This window comes from Haliaeetus albicilla, chromosome 7 (assembly GCF_947461875.1).
Source record: "Haliaeetus albicilla chromosome 7, bHalAlb1.1, whole genome shotgun sequence".
NCBI classification, from domain to species: domain Eukaryota; kingdom Metazoa; phylum Chordata; class Aves; order Accipitriformes; family Accipitridae; genus Haliaeetus; species Haliaeetus albicilla.
In genome coordinates, this window is record NC_091489.1 from 36,496,132 (window position 1) to 36,517,200 (window position 21,069).

General features: G+C 40.2%; 1 protein-coding gene across 5 annotated transcripts in view; it reads right to left on the reverse strand.

Annotated features, from left to right (window-relative positions):
* Positions 1-436: 436 nt before the first annotated feature.
* Positions 437-21,069, reverse strand: part of SPTBN1 (spectrin beta, non-erythrocytic 1) — a 136,826-nt gene continuing 116,193 nt past the window's right edge. For all 5 annotated transcript variants that reach the window (XM_069787710.1, XM_069787713.1, XM_069787711.1 and 2 more), the window contains 13 exons: positions 20,719-20,849; positions 19,163-19,367; positions 18,637-19,011; positions 16,163-16,407; positions 15,611-15,749; positions 14,426-14,510; positions 13,045-13,241; positions 11,761-11,873; positions 11,067-11,130; positions 5,644-5,882; positions 4,179-4,352; positions 2,149-2,191; positions 437-1,776 (listed from right to left, as the gene is read on the reverse strand). In XM_069787710.1, coding sequence (XP_069643811.1) covers positions 1,561-1,776; positions 2,149-2,191; positions 4,179-4,352; positions 5,644-5,882; positions 11,067-11,130; positions 11,761-11,873; positions 13,045-13,241; positions 14,426-14,510; positions 15,611-15,749; positions 16,163-16,407; positions 18,637-19,011; positions 19,163-19,367; positions 20,719-20,849 — 2,226 coding nt within the window. In that variant the 3' untranslated portion in view covers positions 437-1,560. The remainder of the gene's footprint in view (positions 1,777-2,148; positions 2,192-4,178; positions 4,353-5,643; positions 5,883-11,066; positions 11,131-11,760; positions 11,874-13,044; positions 13,242-14,425; positions 14,511-15,610; positions 15,750-16,162; positions 16,408-18,636; positions 19,012-19,162; positions 19,368-20,718; positions 20,850-21,069) is intronic.

The window sequence follows — 21,069 nt, forward strand, 5'->3', positions numbered from 1 at the left end:
TTCTTTTGCTGCAAACTAGTACATGGATATTTATGCCAGTTGGACAAGACATTCAGGCAACTCGTTCAGTTGTCCCAGCCTATGCTTATGCTTACTTCCATCAATTCTGCTGGATTTATTTCTCACAAAAAATATCTATGTAAATATTTTACAAAATATTGATTTAATTTCTTCCCTCTTTATTCTTTGGCACTTAATTTGGGGGCAGGGTGAAAGGGAAGGCAGGAGGAAAGTGAAGGGAAAGGGAAGATAAAGAAGAGTGGGAAGAGAGAAAAGTATTTCAGTATGAACTTTCGCACAAAAATGGAATTACATTTGAAGACATTAGTTTCAGTGCACAGGAGAGATGACATTTTAAAATAACTTTATTTTTGATCCTCTTTCAAAATTATGATTTAACATTGTCAGAAATGAAATAAGAAACTTAACCAGCATATTTAGTTTTAAAAGCATTTAATGACATAGCATATATTTAACAGATAGGGTAAAAGTCTAGAGGTACAGTTCGATACAACTGAAAGCCAGTTCCAGTACTACTCTTGACTACAGGCCCAGTCATTGAAAGTTCATTCCTATTAAATGTAGTTTTTGATTGTGCAGTAAGATGAAAATTTTTCATTACAATAGTTACAGTGACAGAGAAATGCACACTATGTATCAAATAGCAAGGTAATGTAGCAAAATTATAACACACAGTGCTGCAGCTGACAAGCAAGTAACCATTTGAGTAACATTACTTTTCCAGTAAATGCTTCAGTTCCACTTTTACACTTATCAATGATTTTAAAGGGTTTATTATACATCTAGTCTTATTATACTTTGTACTAGAATTATCTGAAACATACAATATAATGTATTTCAGCAAAAAAAAAAAATTTGAAATTACAGATTATTTAAAACCGTATCAGCCTGCTAATCCACCTTGTACACCAACATTCTTATCTGTCGTACTTGATGCAGAAAAGCTTCAGGTTGTGTTAATAACCAATGCCAGGATATAAATGGTTTGTCTGTAAGTTAATGCATACCTGCACTCTGTTACAGCAAAGATAATACACTATCATTTTAATAAATGTTAGAATTGTAATGGGAGGCTCTACTAGTCAAGACTCAGCATAACAACCTTTAAATGGAGTGAACATTTTTGAAAATTTGTACATTGTTTTTTGATGTGCACAGTAGATTTGAAAGCACCGCTGCCTTGCATACCAATAGCACTAGGAGTGGGTTATTTTCCAAGACAGCCTCACAAAATTGAGGAACAGTTTAAATATTAAGATCTAATCTACATTAACTTCATTTAAAAAAAAAAAAAAAACAAACAAAACCAAACCCCCAAAACCTGGTCCTCCCTCTCCTACAGAAGCTGCCCAATGCACCTCATTCATTTGTAACTTTAGATTCTTTTTTGTCGGCTTTTTATTTTAAAACGCTCTATAAATAAAAAAATGTCAATCACATTGAGGAACATGAGGCACAGAGAGTAACGTATTGGTTCTGAGCTCGCATGCTGGAATTCCACTGGAACGGTCAGAGAAGTGCAGTGTGTGGAGATGGAGTTCACTTCTTTTTACCAAAAAGGCTGAATCTTTTCTCTTTGTCTTTCTCTTTGTCTTTCTCCCGCTTGCCAGGGCTGGACTCGCTGGTTATTGTGACGCTGGCAGGCAGGGTCTGGGCACGGCTGGAGGCTGGAGTGCTCTGGGTGGTTGGGGACACTTCGATTTTGTCAGAAGAGATAGCTGATGTGATGGCCTGAATCCACGTGTTCATCTCCTCCTTCAAGAAGCCCCAAAGGCAGAAAGCTGTTACAATCCGTGTGTCACACGCCCTCTCTAATTCACTCAACATTGTGGAAGGGGAATGGATAGAAGTGGGAAATGAGAAGAAACGTGGTCCTAACTCATTATCTGGCACTCCTCTGGTTACACACCTGCTGAAGATGCCTACTAGAAGCTGTATCTGAAAAACGCTGCTGCCCTGGCGGTGCCAGCAGGAGCTTCTGAATCTACACACCACCCACACATATGCACAAGACTCTTGACCGGGAAATTAAAACGCACCCCCGAGCTCTCTGCAGCTATTTTTTTCCTGTTGTACAACAGCACAGATATCACATCAGTAACAAAACAATGAGAAAAACAAACTTACATCATCTTTGGCTTGGAAGAGGTATTCGTTGCCATCAGTCAATCTGTAAAGAAAACAACCATCACAAATTTAGCTTAGTAGTAGTCACACTGCTTCAACTCCTGCTTCTTTACCTACAGTACATAACCAGACTGACATACACAGTACGGCACGGGACAGTCGTAACATCTATACATGCACAAATACACCCCAACAACTCATGTTTTGGTATCTGTACTGTCACGCAGAGGCAGCCACATGCACACTGTACATTCTGGTCTCTAGACATCCTTATGACAGTGGACGTGTTCTAGCACGTCAGGATGCACTGCAGAGGTTGCGATCTTCAGCAGCTGATGATCGCTGTTTCAGTACTTGCTCTTTTAGACAGATCTTTTCTCTTTCACAAAAGACAGTATAAAAGTTTAGTCAATATTTTAAAAAAGACAAAAGTCACAGGCAACACCCAAGAGTTTTCATGGCTTTTGTAGAAACCTAGTGAAATTCTGCAGCTGCTCTGCTGTCATAGCTGGTGGTGACTCAAGATACTACACTGTGTATTATTTATGAGTAGCTGCCTCTTCTCACACTGAAGGCCAGAGTCTCCCTTCTGTTTTATTTCTGTGCTGATTTGACTCAGATGGTTTAACTGGGATACATTCAACAATGTTTTTGAAGATATATATTAATTAAAAAAAGTCTGAATAATGTCAGATCAGGCATCTGAACAAGTAGGAGGCAGGGTGAGTGGGAGCTGTGTTGCAGGCTTTCTGATCTTTCTCCACAATAAGAAAGCATTTTAAAATCTCTTTATGGAATGAAATTAAGTATTAAACAGTAAAATAACGGTGAAGACAGATACTAGGAAGAATGTAACTATGCCTTGCTTTCTTCTTTAAGAAATAAAGACAAATATTTCCAGGGTACTCTCCAGAGATCACAACTAGACCTTTCTGTGAGAGATCTGCCTGCACATGAGATCTGTAGAGACCTCAGCCTTTGTAGAAGTGAGCCCCTCACATGTTCAACAACACACTCCTTCTCAGCTTGGAGAGACAGATCTGCCATGACGAGCTGGTAAACTCTCTGGGGACTCTCCTAATGAGAATGAGTAAAGAAACTATGCTGCATGCAATGATGCGAGACGCCTGATGCAGGTGACAGGGTACTGTGAAAAGAAAGGCAATTGATTTTTCTGCCTAACTTTGTATCTGGAACAGCATATCCTTACATTATCAATTCAGAGTCACTTAAAATAGTATAAAGGATGAATCGCATAGCTGCACACCTGTCTTCAAGAAAGCTAAATTTCCCTAAATATTTGCTATATATTCCCCTATATATTTGCCATAAAGAAAATTTCCCTGGATACGGATTCTATCATCTTTAGAGGATTCCTGCATCAATATAAAATTGCCCCCCTATCTCTATCACGGAATACATGACCTGATCAGTTCATAAAGTGAGTCTCTTTTGACAAAATGATCAAGCAGCTGTGTAATAATAAAATATTTTTTAACTGTTGGCACAGTAAAACAAACACACAATTTCAGTAGGAAAAGCCTTACTTTTTTTTTAACCTTTGAACAAGTGCTACACATACTTCAAAACGAAATGGTCTGTAACTACATGTTCTAGATCTGAAAATGTGATAGGTGTCTTCAGAAGTCTCCTAAATTCATACTGAAAAAATTAAACAAAAGGCTTGATTTTGAAAAGAGCAGAACCATGAACATTCAGCTCCTTTCAATTCATTCCAGAGGCAGCAGTTGAAAAGCCCAGCATTTTTAAATGCGGGCTCCTAACTTCAGGCCGACATATTTAGTCTTGTCCCAGATGTAAATAAAGTGCACAGATTATTTTGATACTGTTTTGTACTTGCTATCTTGGATAAATATACCATGTTCCAGTGCTGGGAAGAGCTTGTTCAGAAAAGTAGATACTGCAGATAGTAATTATGATCAGTTCCTGGGCTAGATCCTCCCATGAATTTGCACAGTGAACATACCACCACAACTTCTGCTAATGGCAAGATGCTTCAACAGGTTTACCTTAGCTTGAACACATGCTTTTTCTTTTTATAGTCGACTGCTATTTCACAGACTGCTTCTTTCAAGCTGACAGGAATCTCATTGTGGTAGGGGATGCCAGAAGCAGCAGCTTTTGAATCCTTGTAGAAGCCCATCTCTTGGTTGTTTATGACACAGTACACGTTATGCCATGATCTTCAAAACACAGAAAACAACGAAAGCATTTATAAATCAAATGCTCTTACTTGGAGAACTGGAGAAACCAAACACAATTATTTCTATAACATAATGGAGGCTGGTTCAGTCTGAGGATGTCAATACAGCCTACACTGTCCTGTAAACTGCAGACAGCAAATTCTCTCATAAAAGCATGGCTTCAAGACAAAAGTACTGACTTTGAGCCAAATGGAATAGAGATTTCCAGAGCTCTCTGTGATAGCACATAAGCACATCCTAACAGTGGGAGGACTGTTTGGCAGGCTAGGCAGTTTGCATACTTGGGAGAGAAACTGATTAACCTTTTAATGACTATGCTTTATTGTAGAAGGAATTCTCATTGTGCTGCAAACTAACAAATGGATTGCATGTGAAATCCTCAATTGTTACAAATACTCTTAGTGGCATCATCTGCTTCATTCTCTAATACAGCTATAAAAAAAATCAATGACTACTAGAAATAAGAGTCCCTAGATATTAGTATTGGTGACTATCACTGCTTCAAAGGAGTTCTCCAGTGTGAACAACTCTAGGTGAACAAAAATCATGGTAGTACTGTACTCATCTGTGATCTGCACTCAGCTCTGCTGGGTGCTTTGGCTCCTACCAAATCCCTCAGATGTTGGTGTAGCTCACCACTTGCTAGTCAACATTTTCTTTGTCAGCCAAGTCATAAATCTGGTTTCAAGAGCTCTCTCAGGTCATGAAGGACCCCAGTCTGCTTTCCCAGTGCAGAGGGAAATCTCAGAAGTTTTGCCTGTTTGAGAACCGCAGGATTGGGTCCTTAGGATAGGAATCAACTAAGGCACACAAATCATATTCACCCGCTTTTCTCTTCTGAACAGATTACAGAGTAGGTGGAAAGTGCTAATGTGCAAACAGAAAATGTCAGAAGAATATGGACATTTCTATTCTCACACCTACGTGTTTTTCTTTTCTTGCAGTAATGTACAACCTGAGATCTGGAATCAAATCCCACTACTGCCACAATTTCATCATGTGAAGTGGGAAAGTCATGGTATCTTTAGGCCTCAGTTTTCCGCCTTCCAAATACGGCTACCACTGCATTTTCTACCTTGTATCTTTAGATTGCAACTTGATCAAATATACTGTTCAACCGTGCATACACAGTTCCTACAACAACAGGAGCAGTAAGCCTGAAAGGTCTTTAGGAGCTGTGAGAAGACAATAGCAGCAGGGATAACATTTACTGTCTTACATCTTGGAGATTTTGGATGCAATTATCTGCATTAAGCATCGAGTACTTTACCTGCTCGAGGCTTTCTTGCTGTGTGTCTCCCATTCATGTTTGCGATGTAAGAAGCCCTCCATCTGAGCTGAAGGAATCTCCTGTGTTTTGGCTGGTAGGGTAGCAGCAGTCTGGGCCTGAATGGCGGTCTTGGCTTTGCGGTCTGCCGTTGGAGAGGGAACAGGACTAGATTCTTTTGAACTTGTCCTCTGTTCAGCAGCTCCATTGACCATTTCATTTGTTTCTGCAGTTTCTGCCACCTAGAAACAGTGGAAAAAAAGTTCAGCTAGAAGCCTCACAACACTGAGGTATCTTGCAGTTAATCTGTTTCCCTGCACAACGTGGCTGTGTATAAACTTTGCCTGGAGAATGACACAGGCCAGTAAGTTCTTTCTCACACTCCATGGAGACACAGAAGGCCAAGGAAATTAGAAGGTATGAATGGATTAGTACCCATTTTATATTATAGGTGGAGAGACGGGAAAATAAGAGCAGCTAAACATCAGTGTGAATTTTACTGTGCTTTGCTCTGCTGGTCAATTCATATTCTTTTATATATTGTTATTCCTAAAATGAGAGCATTCAATTATCTTGCTAAGTACTCAAATGTTTGGAACAGTAACAATCACACTTTCTGCAAACCTAGAGGAACAGTAGAAGTTATACACATCAGCCACCTTAAATACATTTATGGCATTACTGGGGCATTAAAAGTCCATAAAAGGTATTAACTACGAGTCAGCAGAAAAATATGCCAAAATTGCCCAGGAGCATTTACAAAAAATTGCGTAATTTATTTGTTTCTGTAAAAGCTCCTTTCCCACTTTCCCCATTCCCCTAGTGACACAACAAAATCAACACATGCAGAAATTAGAAAGATTACACCATGCATTTCATCTCCACCATCCCAGTTAGGATATTGGATCTTAAAGACAAGGGAAATGAGGTCATGTGTCAATTTATCAAGGTCGTCTTCAGACTTTCGTTATTAGGTGGATTGGATTTTTGTTAAAGGAACTGAAAACCACCACAGTCACACAACATCACACAACTATTTACCCCCAAACAAAGACAGAACCAAGGCCTTGCCCATCACTTGCTTTGTTGATCGCGTTGCCTGTCGCACTGTGATCGAGATAGCCTAGAGAGCAGCCATGTTTCCAGCAGCTCTGACTGGTCAAGCTGTCGACGTCTTCAGGAGCCATTCATCCAAAAATCATTTAAATTGGAATCCTAATGGCTATAAGCTTTTGAAATGCAGCTTGGTCCCAGTTTTTTTTCTCTTGTACCATTACTTTGACATGTAGAGCCATTGGTAGCAGCTCAAGAGTTACACAACCAGTGTGTATTATTATTATTATTAGCAAGTTACTAAAGCTTAGTGCTGCTAATGCTCTAGTAGATTACGAACATTCTGGACTGTTTTTATGCAGACAAGCAGGTATTTGTGAATGGCACAATAATTAGACATTCCCACTTCTGCACATGGCCTGGACAATTCAAAAGCAGCCGAATTATTATGCAACAAACTAAATTTTGCCACCGTTTGCTAGAACTTCTTATACCTGCCAAGTATACATTATTGTACCTCACACCTTTGTACCTCATATATTGACCTAGGAAGAACTAAGTGTCAACTTGCTATGAACATGGGAAGGATTGGTTAACTGCCTTTAAGCAATCTAAATCTCCAGAGTACAGACACTATACCACTGAAACAGGGAAAGAATCACAGCTCACATTCCACTTCAGCCATATCTGTTTTACTCTGTCCCTAAAGACATGTAGCCTTACAGCCTAATTTATAAGAGGAAACATCTACCCTGCACTGTTACCCCATGGAAGTCAAAATCAATGACACTGCTTCTTCACAATTGGGGTAAGTCTAAGCCATCAAACCTCACTATTTGTATCCAAATCTCAAAACATAACAGAAGTGTTGCATTAAAGGGGGGAGAGGGTAAATAAATAGATGAGGCTGAAGATTACCCAAACACTGCCAGCACAGCTACTAGAACACAGGTAGTGAAAGAAACCACCAGTGATTCACCAATGAAAGCTCCATTAATCAGTCATCACTGGTGCTGATCACCAACAGCCAACAGATCACGTTCAAGAAAAAGGACAGCCCTTTGCAAATCTTTTTGACCAGTGACAGTTACTGAACTTCCAGTTCTCTGCTTTTCAGCTGGCTGGATCCCTGAAATACATGAACCCTTTGTGACCAGCAATAAGGAACTGCACAGACCACAGTAATGTATCTCAACTACCCAGAACTACCTCTTACCTAGACTGATGCTGAAAGTAGCATGTCTTCTGTAGCGATACTGGCAAGACGTGAAAATATCACTGATTTTGGGGTAGCTATAACCACTAATCTGAAGTAAAACAGACCAGTTTCAGAACAGCAGTCACTGCACAGCTACTTAATGTGGTTTTATGGGAAATAACATGTAATTCAGTGCTGCAATCTGCAACCCTGTAGTTTTAAAAGGTAACTGCCAACTTTAATCACACAATCAGACCTGTAACTTCTACTTAAAATTCTACTGATTGTAAAAGGGCTATGAAAAGCTTTTCTGATGCTCTTTCAGGTTTTATTTCCTTTTCATGTGTTATCTACAATTAACAGAAAACAAGCAAAATAAATCTGAATCATAAACAGCTATGCAAAGAATATGTCATGAAAATAGAGAAAAAACAGGAGCTAAACAAACTTTAATGGAAACATGCACCAGGCATGCAGAGACAACGCAACTGAGGACAAACATTAATAGCAAACTGTACTGTTACAACAAAACAGTTATCACGTACATGAATACAGTTTTCTTAATCATGACTGAGAGGTTAGTTGCAAGTGCTTTAGTGGCTAAGGACTAATCTTGAGATATTTAAATCAGGACTATAACATGCAACAAGACAGCTGGTGACAATGCCTGGAGACATCCCTTTGATTTTCATAGTGCTTGGAGCAACATTATATTCAGTTCATCAGCTTAGGTCTCTGCACCACAGCTTAAATAATAGAGACGTATTTGCCTTTTCAGATGCAAATAGATGACAGCCTATGTATTGTTCTTGCATAAGTACCATTTTAATGTTTTAAGCCAGTACCATATGCTATAATAAATAGGTGAAATCTTCACTTCTACTGCCTAAAATGATGACCTTAATTGATCACTTAATTTTTCTTCCCCATAAAAGTGTAATTTTTATATATAAGTGTACTAATACAAGTAAAAATGTGTATCTATATAAATTACTTTTACATACTACTTTTTAGCCAGAATACATCTGAAGGCTTCCCAGATGATGGAGTCTGAAGCTACAGCTATACTGCTCTGAGAACCGTCATACTCTCACAGGCACAGAGAGCCAACACTAGGTAGTCACCAGATCGTCTGCATAAATTTATATGGAATTTTTAAAAGCATTAAGAAGCTATATGTTGTTATCCTGACAAAAGAAAAAAAAACATGCATCATGAAGTGGAAAGACAAGTTACAGCAAAAGTACAATTACTGAAGCACATCCTTTCAATCACCTTTCTCACTTTACAAGCTCAGCCCATACAGAACAATTCAGCTGCACTGCTCAGCTAGTTGTCAGAAGTCAAAATTCTGATCAACAGCAGCGTATCTTGCGCCTCAAATCAGAAATAATACAGCTGTGTACATCTGATGTATTGCAACACAAGATGCAATGAACTGAGCTAAAAAGCTCTCATGAAAGACTGAAGTGCAGGTGGCAAAGATTAACATGGAAATGCATTATGTATCATGGCAATAAAATAAAATGAAATAAAATGAAACGGAATAAAATAAAACAAAATAAAATAAAATAAGAAGCAAACAGATTATGTGTAAGGCTGTGGTAACCAACAAGATGATGATGATCTGGGATGTGCTTGCAGGCCACCTCATGTTCCTTTCCACAACTATATATCATTTTGTAAACATTAGATGTACAACAGACAGATCACTTCATAATCTAATATTAAAGATGAACCAAAAGCCTTTATTTAAAGAAAGAAAAATGTAGAACTGCTTCGTATCCTAGGCATTGACAAAGACGGTGTGCAGACCCAAAAGTAACTGGGATGGATGTGAAGGATAAACTTGTGCTGAAAGGCATTTCCTCCCAGAGTCCTAGACTGGGACTTGCATTTCCTTCGCAGTACTGGTAAGAGCTCTAATATCGACCGATCTGAGCCTGCCAGGAGCCTTTCCTGCACTTAATATGACCTCAGAGAGTGAGGTTCAAAAATCTAAGAAAAAGAAGTGTCATTTTTCTCACCATTCAAAGCATTAATTGAAACAAGTAGGCTTTGCAGGAAGGTAATGGGAGAGGTAAGCCAGTTTTCAACTACTGCTTTGCATTAAATATATATACATATTTACTGGTATTTTTATGGCTGCACATTAAGGTTATTGGCATGCATTCTGACTCCACTGGGACAACCCTGCTGAGAAGGAATGAATAAGGCATAGACCATTGAGCCTGCACTTATATAAAATAAAGAGCTGGATCTTAGACCAATGTATTTTATTTAGTTTTTAAAGAAAAGCATCACAACCTCTCCATAAGGGTCCACACCCTACTCTCATTTATACCACTGTCTCTCCAGTGTGAGTAAATCAAATTGCTGTAGTGTAAACTGGACAGGACCAAGGCAAAATGGGGCCCCAAAATAGTTATTCAGCAAGATCACAACTCTTCATAAGGACTAGATATCAAGATAAATCTACATACTAGTTTTTAATGTTTTATTTCATGTTTATTTTTATCTGCAGTCAATGAGTCCATTCTGCATGGAATGTTATACAACTAACCTTAAGGCTTTTATTTATCGATAGTTACAACCCTCCCCTCCCTCCCAGCCTTTGCTGCCAAACTCACTTGCATGTATTATCTTTGGCCTTGTAAATAACTCACTTGCTAATGCAGCTGATTTAATAACGTTGCCGTGCTGAAACCTGTTAGTATAACTCGATGCGTCATACCTGTCAGATTCTAGTTCTCTTCTTCATTATGATGTAATCTCATTAAATCTCAATTACTCATATAAAGGACGATTTAGCTGGAAAATCTTAATACTATTAGCGACATGAAAAACTCACAGTAAATAACATGAAATAAATGTGTCACCTTACAGCAACTGAGTGTCAGTGGGGAGATTCAAATAAACAAGGATTAAAGTGAAGCAAATACATCTCCAAGGGGCTGCTAATTAAAGAAAAGTCAACTGATGGGAAGTAAGAGAAAAGCAGCAGGGAAATCTGAAGCCAAAAGATTAAACCAATACCAGTAAACCATACTGAAAAAAAGGTGTCTTTTGCTGCAAATGATTCTGTATGTCACAGTCCAGACCACGACCGGTCATTGGCTGTCCGTCTGCTAATAAAGTTTTTGTAGTTTTGGTAGGTTTGGGAGCGGTAACTAACCCGTGGAGACTCCTGGTCTGATGGCAAACCATTTTGGGAAACCTGTTCTCCTTTTGTCCCATCCCTGTTGGGAGAGAGGAAAAAGAGAAGAAATTGTATTAAGTTCCTGAAAGTCACCCATCTTTTCACCAAAATGAGATTTTCCTACTGAATATTGCACACTTCAGAAATTCAAGCAAGTTCTTAAAATCCTCAGGCCCAACTGAATAAATCCAATCTTAAGGGAGATCAAAACAGACTTTCCTGACAGTTACATTACAAACAAGCCTAACCCTATCACATAAGTAATTTTATAAATATTAATGTTCCATGGACGTGGCTTGAAATCTGTAATTGATGCTCATCAAAGAAGAAAGCCAAGATTGTTCAGAAATTTTAATTCATAACACAGAGGGTGTAAAAACAGCATTCTTACTTTAGGGCCAGGTACACCCCAGCAGTTGTAACACTGCATCATGATGAAAAACTGGAACATTCAACTTAGCAGGGAGTTCAGGTGTCTGGGAAAGGTGCTGTCCCCAGAAACCACCAAGTCTTCTAAAAAGGGTCACATTACAAAACCACACAACCTCCAGACTCTCCCTTTACAATGCATCTTCAGCCTGAGAATTCTGTCTGAAGAAACCGTGTGAAGTACTGTAGCGGTGCATTTTGCAACAAGTACGCAGTTCAGCTTCCTGCATCCTGGGCTTACCATTGCTGCTGGGAGTCTGCATCCTCTGCAACTTTTGGGCTGGGCTCTGGAGTGGGCGGCTGTCTCTTCCTCTCCTCTTCCTCTTGTTGCCGACGTACTTCCAGCAGTTCCAACTGAGAAATGAAACATTTTTGTGCATCTAAAAGCACTGCACATTTTTCAGGGGCATTTCTAGAAACTAAAAATAACTCTGTACATTTTTCTGAAACATTACTGAGATTAAAATTAACTGGAATAAAATTTGAAGGCATCAGTCTTTAAAAGTATTAATCATGCAAAGTTTGTTGCACTGCATTTCTCACTAAAGGCACACAGTATCAGACCCTTTAACATCAAGTGGAGTGCCTGGGCAGCAGCTCACCACTGTCTGTGTTTCCTTTCTAATTCATTCTATTAAAACAAAAACCAGACAAACAAGAAAGCAGCCCAAGCTATTAAAATATTGAGAAGTGACAACCTCTTGTCTGCTTGCCATACATGGAAACAGTGTTCCACATCCCAATCCCTGAAATTAACCATCTAAATAAAATCAGCTTGATTTTTGAAGATGCTGAGAAACTCCAATTCACTTTGTCTGCAGCTGTGACGCTCAGCACCTGTGAAAAATCAAGCCACTTCAATTTTAGTGTCTAAAGTAAAATTATTCTCCAATGATGGTAACATTTTCTTCAAGCATTAATTACTGACATTGCAGCTGTGCTCAAAATGTTGTTGGTTGGGTTTTTTTGGGGGGGGGGGGCGGTGTTTATGATGTCTTTCTCAGGGACAACACAGCCTTGTACTGGAGCAGTCCAAACACAATAAACATTTTTTGTCAAACCCCCTCCCCACCACTGTCTCCTCACACCATTGTCTTTAACCAAAAACCATTTCCAGTGTTTGGATCTGGGTCTTTCTCACTCAGAATCCCCCTTCCTTTTTAGCAGTACAACCTGTATGGCAGAGGGCTGGAGCAAACTGCTCAGCTCTTGAATTTGCTTCTGGGTCATCACTCCTGGGCCTGAGACAGCTTTTGCTGACTAAGGTCATTTATCACTTAAGCTTTCCTTGCACGTTGTTGAGTTGAAATGAACCTGAGAGGGTTTTAGTACTGTTGGGAACATGAAACTTCAGGCCCTGGGTAACTGGCCTAGGTTGATCAACAAAACAAATGGATCAACAAACAGAGATGAGGTTGGTGATGCCAGGAGTTATTCCAAACAATGGCACCAAATGGTACCAATCAGATGGCACCAAAATGAAGGGGAATGGCCAAGAGAGGTGATTCTCGCCTATAGCACTCACTGTGGTCAGTCTTTCCAGTGCTGCAAATCTCTCATCCCAAGTAGCTGCAGATTTTTCAAATGCTTCATGTCGTTTAATTAATTTTTCCACTTCATCAACACTTTGACCTATTTCACGACTGGATAGGTAGGGCTCCTGTCCCAGCAGCCAGGCCTCCGCCACACTTGCATCTCTTGAAAACTGGTGTACCTCCAAAACTGAGCAAAGAATGTACAGATATCAGTGCCATTAATGTCCAATAGAACATCATGAAGTCATCAAGGATCTTCTGAATCCACTTAAAAATAACTTGGGAAAAAAGTAAATATATTTGGCTAAGTATTTTCCTTAACTAAGCTCACTGAAATTAATCATTTAAAAGACAGAAATTTATCCTATTGGCTTTGCTTTGAGGAAAAATAAAAGTTAAGGCCCACCTTCGCTTCTTCTACAGACTGTTTCATTTTGCAATTTCAGCATTTCCTTTTTGTTCTGATCTGCTGTAACCTATTAACTTCAGAGTAGAAAGTCTGTTATCTGCTGGTTTTCTTCCTCAGACTGGCCTGTCTGCAGAACAGCTAGACCATAGGCTGTAGTTCCCTTCAGCAAGCAGTATTTCTGTACTTTATGCTTGTCTACAGTGCTACAGTTCCAGGTTTCCTTCCATCTTCACAGCTGAAAAAAACCTTCCACTGTTTTTGTGAATGGGATAGACCAATTTTAATGAATAACATGGTACAAACACCCAAACTGAGGGACAACTGCCCATGCTACTGTATTTCTTAAAGCCTGCTGAGGCTCAGAAGAAATGAAGAACGTATACAGAGCCACCCAGAACCCCACAAAATGACTGCACTGCACTACACGTTTTGAGATCCTGGACAACTGTCTGCTGCAATGGCTTCAGTCTGTATATGAGATGCAGATCACCTTGTTAAGAGTATCACAACTGGGTTCTTGTTGCTGGTGTAAAACTTGCAAAATGCTGCAATGTTTAAAAGTACACCCTTTGTCAATGAACTGCTCATCAACATTCTAGCCTCTCAGATAACGCAGGCATGTTACAGGCGTGAGGTAGCAGGGCTTTACTTCTGCCTATTTTTTTTAGTAGTGCATCCTTTGTAGAAACACTGTTGGAATGTGACACTTGCAAAATACGGTAATCTATTCCACCTAGCTCCAAATTTGATCATATAGAGTAAGAAGTTGGTGCAGGTTTCTTGGTTTCAAATTCTCCATTATTTTACAATCAACAGGCATGAATCTTCCAGTTATTACAGAACAAACACACTTTCAATAATAAAAAAGTAAGGAGTTGCAGGTTTTGTCAACACTTAGACAGACACAGTGAAGAGAGAGTTAGCTATGGCCCTGCCCAAAAGAAATCCAAGGATATCCTTACTCAGTCTCAGCCACTCCCATCTGTCTTCCCATTTGTCAATCATTTCTTTTCTCTTTTCTGTCAGCTGCAGCAGCTTTTCCTTGATCTGAAGAGGAGAATGCAGGACTGTTAATACAAGCACCAGGCTGCAGGCTCACACCACCACACTGCATAAGCCATTACTACCAGCAAAAGGCACTGACAAAATACATCATGCTAGAACGTCAAGTGACTTAAATGTGAATACAACAGCCGCTTTTCTCTTCAAAGTATAAGTAAATATGACATTTGCATTGAAGTATCACATTTGCGTAAGCATTCGGTATCTGTCAAAAACTACACCACCGAGAGTATTTGATAAAAGGAGTAAAACGGAAGAACATATCTAAGTGGTGCAATCACGTATTACATCTTCTGCCCTTTTTCTAGCAAATAATGCAAAATGTGCTGCTCGTGATCGTTACAAAGAGCCTGCAGCTACCTGTGCTAACACCACTGACACGCCAGCATAAGCCCGTGTTATTCTCAGGGTGAATACTGGCTAGCAAAACTTCCCAGTGCCTGAGCAAATGTTTCTCCAAGGATACTCCACAGCACTCGTGTATGCAGACACAGAAAATATCAGCCCCCTGAGTGGGCAGTATCTTCCAACATTTGGCTATCCTCCCTCCACCAAAGGGAGGCAGAAAGAAACATGGGTTAAGTCTCTATCCTCTGGCCTGGACAAATCAGAAAATAAATAAATGCCTTAAGCTTTTATCTTAGTATTCCCTGTATTTACTGCCTATGAGACAAGCTTTTTCCTGCTCCTTCCCCTAGCAGGCCTCTTCATAGCATTCCAGTTCCCCTGCACAAAATTCAGGCTGTCTCACTCTGCTCTTGCCCAAAGAAGTCACCCTTCCAAACACAGCCATCCCAGAGTTTTCTCTCTGCAGAACTGAATGCAACAGCTTCTTTACATTTCCTGGACTGAAAATGATACTTTAGATTTAGGTGCCATCTCTGCTATCCACCATGAATTCACAGAGTTAAATTATACACTAATTTCACAATAGCAAGTAAGTCCAACAGTCCCTGAAGCAATTCATGTCATTATAAATATGCAGTTTATTAATCTGTAGATTACACAATGCAAGTTTCTCCAACTGAAACAGAATCGATAGGCCAGCTGCACTGCAGTTGTTACACATTCGGTAAGCGCAGTACCTCCTCTGATGCATAGTGTTTTCTTGCCAGAAGAGATTTGCCGAGCTCAATGCAGGTAGTAAAGCTGTCATTTCGGGCATCGATTTCTGCTTTGATACCCTGGTGATTGTTCATTAGTAGTTCAACAGACGAAACATCCCTAAAATGATCAATCGATGGTTCAGAAACATGTGTTCCAGATTTAACAGTTGTTACATTTTCAAACAAGTAAACTAACCCACAACGGTACGAAAAGAAAAATAAATTCCTAGATTCTCTGTAGTTCAGGAAGCAAGACTGCTAGCAGCCTTTCCTTAGGAACGGCACCATTCTGGTCCGAATCAGAGATCAAATAAACAAGCATGTGAGACTTCATCTCTTCACACAATTTTACACTGCAATTACTTCAGTAGCCCCCAGCCTCTGCTAGGCAGCAATACACAAAAGCAAGCTTCTACACCACCATCAGATTTTGACAGTCCCTCTCCGAATTTCTGGCTCAGTGATACTGTGTCTTTTCCTCAACTGACCTGCAGCCTTATCTTCTGATTGTGAAGAGATACTTCACATTACCTTGGCTTTTCTTGGGCTTCTATCTGTCGGATAACGTCTTCCATCCAAAGCATGAGATCACGAACCATGCTGAAGAAACGGAATTTGTCTCCTGTATCCACCAGTCTAACCCTGCGGCCCTCACAGGCATCTAACAGTGCCTTCCATGCTTCTAGGACCTCGTTTTCCCTCTTCTGGATGTCATCAGCTTTGTCTCCAGCATAGGCAGCCTGAAGGCGTGCAGCATCCTCCTGCAGCTGTCTCACCTGGTGTGTTTTCATAAGAAAGAAATGCATTAGTGTTTGGGTAGTTCTGAGTCACAAATATGGGGACATTCTAGCTGCTGATTCATCATTTGAATGGCTTTCTAAAGCCACTGCAAATATATTTGGTCTGTCGATACCAAAAAAGTTTGTTTTGTTATTAAGTCAGTATATCCCTATGAGAATATTTCTTAGAGGAGACTCTTGGGTCAAGGGGCCCCCAAAATAGCAAAGATTTGCCACTGCCTAAACCTTCTGTAAGACTGGGTGCCAATACAAAGTGACTGTTAAACGTCAGGGCAAATGGGGACCATTTTCATCATCAACTTCTCTTCCTCTCACACAAGAGACAATGCCACTCAGGAACTCCTGTATGAAAACCACTGCTCTAGCTGACAGAGGTGATTTTTCAAAAATGTAGATAATGACTTCTAAGAGAAGAAAATTTGGAAATTCAGAGATCCTTCTACTATTAGAAATCTCTTTTCCTTTCAAACACTGTCTTGGGACATCAAATTCCATTTCTTCACTATTTCACATATTTTTCAAGCTAGAAAACAACATTTATTAGCTCTCGTCTAATAATTTTATCTTTAAAAAAAAAAAAAATTGAACATCCAATTAAATAGCCTTCTACCTACAGGCACAGAGATCATGCCACTGTCATAATGACCCATCTTGGTGCTCTAGCTGTTTCATCCAAAAACTATCCTAAGTGCTTCCACCACAGCTCTGCCCCATGATTACATATTCCTTCATTTAGGCCTTGATTATAATAACCTTTTTGACAGACTGGGATTGGTGTTTTGTGGATGTCTCCAATTTTATGTATAAAATCTATAGTTTCTGAAAGTAAAACACTTGGAAAATCAAATGGTTGCCACATCTCCTTTATTCTAGTGTAAACTACTATGTAAATTGCAACATAATAAGAATTGGCAGGCAGCTGGGCCATAAAAACTATCTTTTCCAACCCACTGGGATAAATACAGTCAGTCATAATTCCTCCATTCCTTAAGCAAATTGTTCCCTTCCAAAATTCTCATTCTGGCAGTTGAACGTTGTTTTTTGGTTTAGAATCCCCTGTGTGCTGTATGAGCAGCTGCCACCTTCTATTTAACATACCTTGGCTTCAAAAGATTCAGAATTAGATCAAGTTTGGCTGCTTTTAAAAATCTTAGCCTGGACTATGTCCTTTAAATCTCTTCAGACTGCTATTGGGAAGCATCACAAAAAGCAATATTTAAGTCAGAATGCCCAGATTCATAACCAAGTCAGAAAGCCTCTATGTAGGTCTACAGACCTCCTTTGCCTCTCAGAAAGGAAAAATGCAAAGTGCTTAGCAGAAGAGGATTTGGTTGGGGCTTTTTGGCGGTGTTTTTTTTTAAAAAAAAAACCAAACAACCTGGATTACACATCCCTTCATATTTGCCCCTGTCCTCCAAGTATCCTTTGGACTATCGATACTTCTATGGGACAGGATAGTTGTGTCTTGTGTTCACTAAGGCGAACATGACATAAGGAGCAGGCAAATCTAAGGTGGCTTCCAGCACAATTAATATAAAACCCAAGAACAATGCTAAGGACAGAAAAATCTGAAACCTGTATTTCATATTACCTCTTGTAGATTAAAAATTCTTTACAAATTTAGTATCTGTTCAATGTCTTTCAGAAATTGACTAAAGAGACAATATGTTCAGTCACATGAATCTTTTTTTCTTCAAATCTAAACTATTTTCCAACTGTATCAGCCACACAGCACCCTGCTGGTGCTGCCGCTTGAGGCAATCAGAAAAAGGCCCTCTGTGGAGCTAAATGTGTTACCCTTGTGCCTCTCCATCCACTCTCTTCCTACGCACATGGCAGGCTGAGACTGTCAGGAGACATGACAGCTTTTTGCTTTACTTTAAATCAATACAGAAGTTCTCTGCCTTTATGATTTCTTCTCCAACCAAGGACAGGAAATGCAATAATGTTCAACAATTACCTACATATTCAGAAATCTGTGTACTTATGGATTTCTATTTTAGAAAAACTAATTAACCTAATGCAATGACAGTGAAGCAGACAGACAGATAAGAAAATGATGCCGGTGAAGTTATTCCCACAGAAATACACTTGGAAAGCAGCTGGAAGCACTGTACCCCAGTCACGGAAGGGCCAAGAGCCGCAGCAGAACTCTGCAGCTCAGGTTCCTATACCCACAGACAGCACCATTCGCTTGCTACACACCTGGGTGCCGAGTGCCTGGATATCATGCTCAAATGTTGTGTGCATTCTCTGTAGTGTTTCCACTGTGTTTTGGTCTCTACCGAGCTCTTCAGGCAGTTTCTTATGTTTGTCTTGAATACGTCCCAAGATCTCCTTGGCATCATGGTAAAATTTGTGCAGTTCATAAGAGGCTGCTAGAATTTGTGTTCTTGTGTCAATGAGCTCTAGGAGATCAGCCCAGGCCTCATTGAGTCCGTCCTTCCACTCTGCAATTGTCGCAGCATCTGAATGTCCAGAGTTGATGAGTTCATCTGCCATGTGGTTAACAGTATCAACACGCTCCTGTCCAATGTTACCAGTGTCTCGGGCAAATTCTCGGAATCGCTCCTGTAGCATCTGAAACGCAGAGAAACAGACTTATGTAGCGCTGTAATTACAAACTGATCTGAGCAAACCAAGCAAGCCAGCTACCAATTTACATCAACCATCTGCTGTGTGCAGCATCCGGAAAAGGAAGGTCAGTCTGCAGCCATGTCCAAAGACTTACCGTTACATGTTCGTAATCCTGTCCCAGCTCATGGGATCCTGCCACCACCTCCCTTTCAGCAATCCATTGCTCCAGGTCATCCACCTCACGGTTAAGCTGGAACAGCCTATGTCTCTCATCCAGCTTGCCCCGTCTCTCTTCAGCTAGATCCTTCAGGCCTGCATACAGCTTATCGACTTTGGACTGGCGCATGCTGATACGCTCGCTGAAAAAAAAACAAGAGCATCGAGCCTTCATCATCTTCTACAAATGATAAGAACAAATGGAAAAAGAAACCTACAAGGAATAAAAATCACTCTTGGGGTATTTAATCCACAGAATGCATGTCTGTATGCATGAATTTGACTCAGACACACTGGACCCATCCTCTGCTGGCACAGTTGACTGCACTAGCTGGAAAACTTCTCTGCCCTGTACACATAACTCCCCTGGCTTTACAGAGTGAAGCTGGGAACTAAGCTCTCCATTTGTTTGACCACAGACCACACCAGAGTCTTCTCCCAAAATCACAGGCAGGATCTGAGCTGCTGAGATAAGCAGCATTTTATTTTCATTTAAATTGTGCTTCTAAGTTCAGAAGCACTCATGGGTTTCTTACTCCCTAAAGCTCAGCATTTCCAGAAGTGATTAATACTTCTACCTGCCGTATCCTTTGCTTATACTTTGTCTGAGCCATATAGCCCTGTCAAATTGCCTTCGCTCTGCCTCGTAAAATTGATTATGTTATTCCAGTACTCAGTCACCTCACAGCCAGGAAATCCACTCTCATCAGAAATTATCATGACCACAAGAGAGTGCTTTTGAGTTAAATAACAATCCTCCACCAGAGGCAGAGAGTGTCTTTCCTAAGACAGTCCTATCTTCCTGTCGGTGAAGGCAGAGCAATTAAATACATCAGCCTCACAGTCAAATCAGCCTTGCAGTCAGAGCCAATGGAGAATTCTGCTTGCTTAGCTGCAGATCTTACAGCAAAACAGTTCTTAAGCTTCCTGAATTCTCCCACAGGGAAAGCCATTTACGAAAGTCAAGATAAATTCACCAAACCCAAGATGTTAATGTGCCCACGTTTAAAGCATCAGATTCCAGCCTCTGATTCTACAGGAATCTCAAAGAGAGGAGCCAGATTTTGGGGAGCACTGCATTAAGACAGAAGAATGAATGACTGTGACCCTCTGGGCTTGGACATAAAAGTTGGTTGAAAGAGTGAATATGGACCCTTGTCTCTCAGGATTGCTATACCTTTGTAAGGTTCAGCAGTGCTGGCACACCTGACACCTCTAGCCTCTCTGAAGGATACAACAGGCATTTATTGAAGGTGTCCAGTACTATCCAGAAATCAGCAGCTGCACATACTGACCCTGTTCTGGACCCTTTCTCTGGCCAAATCAGGGTGGTCCAACATGCACCTTGAATTGAGTGAGGCTCAACTCCTTTCCCTCTGTACATTCTTCTAAGCTACCTACTCTTTGCTGTAGTCTTTGTGGGTCAGAACAACCCAATGAAGTGACTGAACTACTAAAAGAACGCATAATCCAATTAAAAATGGCAGTTAATACCTTTCTGGGTGATTATCTGCCACCAAAGTCCTGCTGGTCTTTGAAAGCTGGTGCACAGTTTCAGCATAGTCTTCTACAGCTTGTTCCAAAATCTGGTGTTTCTTCAGCATGGACACCGCACTCTGTTCATCCTGTAATGGTGACAGAAAATGACAGTCAAGTGCCCCACTCCAGAGAAAGACACCACACAGGAAGTTCAACTTGGTGTGCCAGCAAAAAGAGGTAGCCAGAAAGATTTCTAAAGAACTGCTCCCAAGTAAAGCTTGAAGACAAGTTGTTCTAACAACGGTATATTAATAGTTGAGTTCACAGCAAATAGTACCCACAGAAAGCAAAATAACAAGTGAGAGA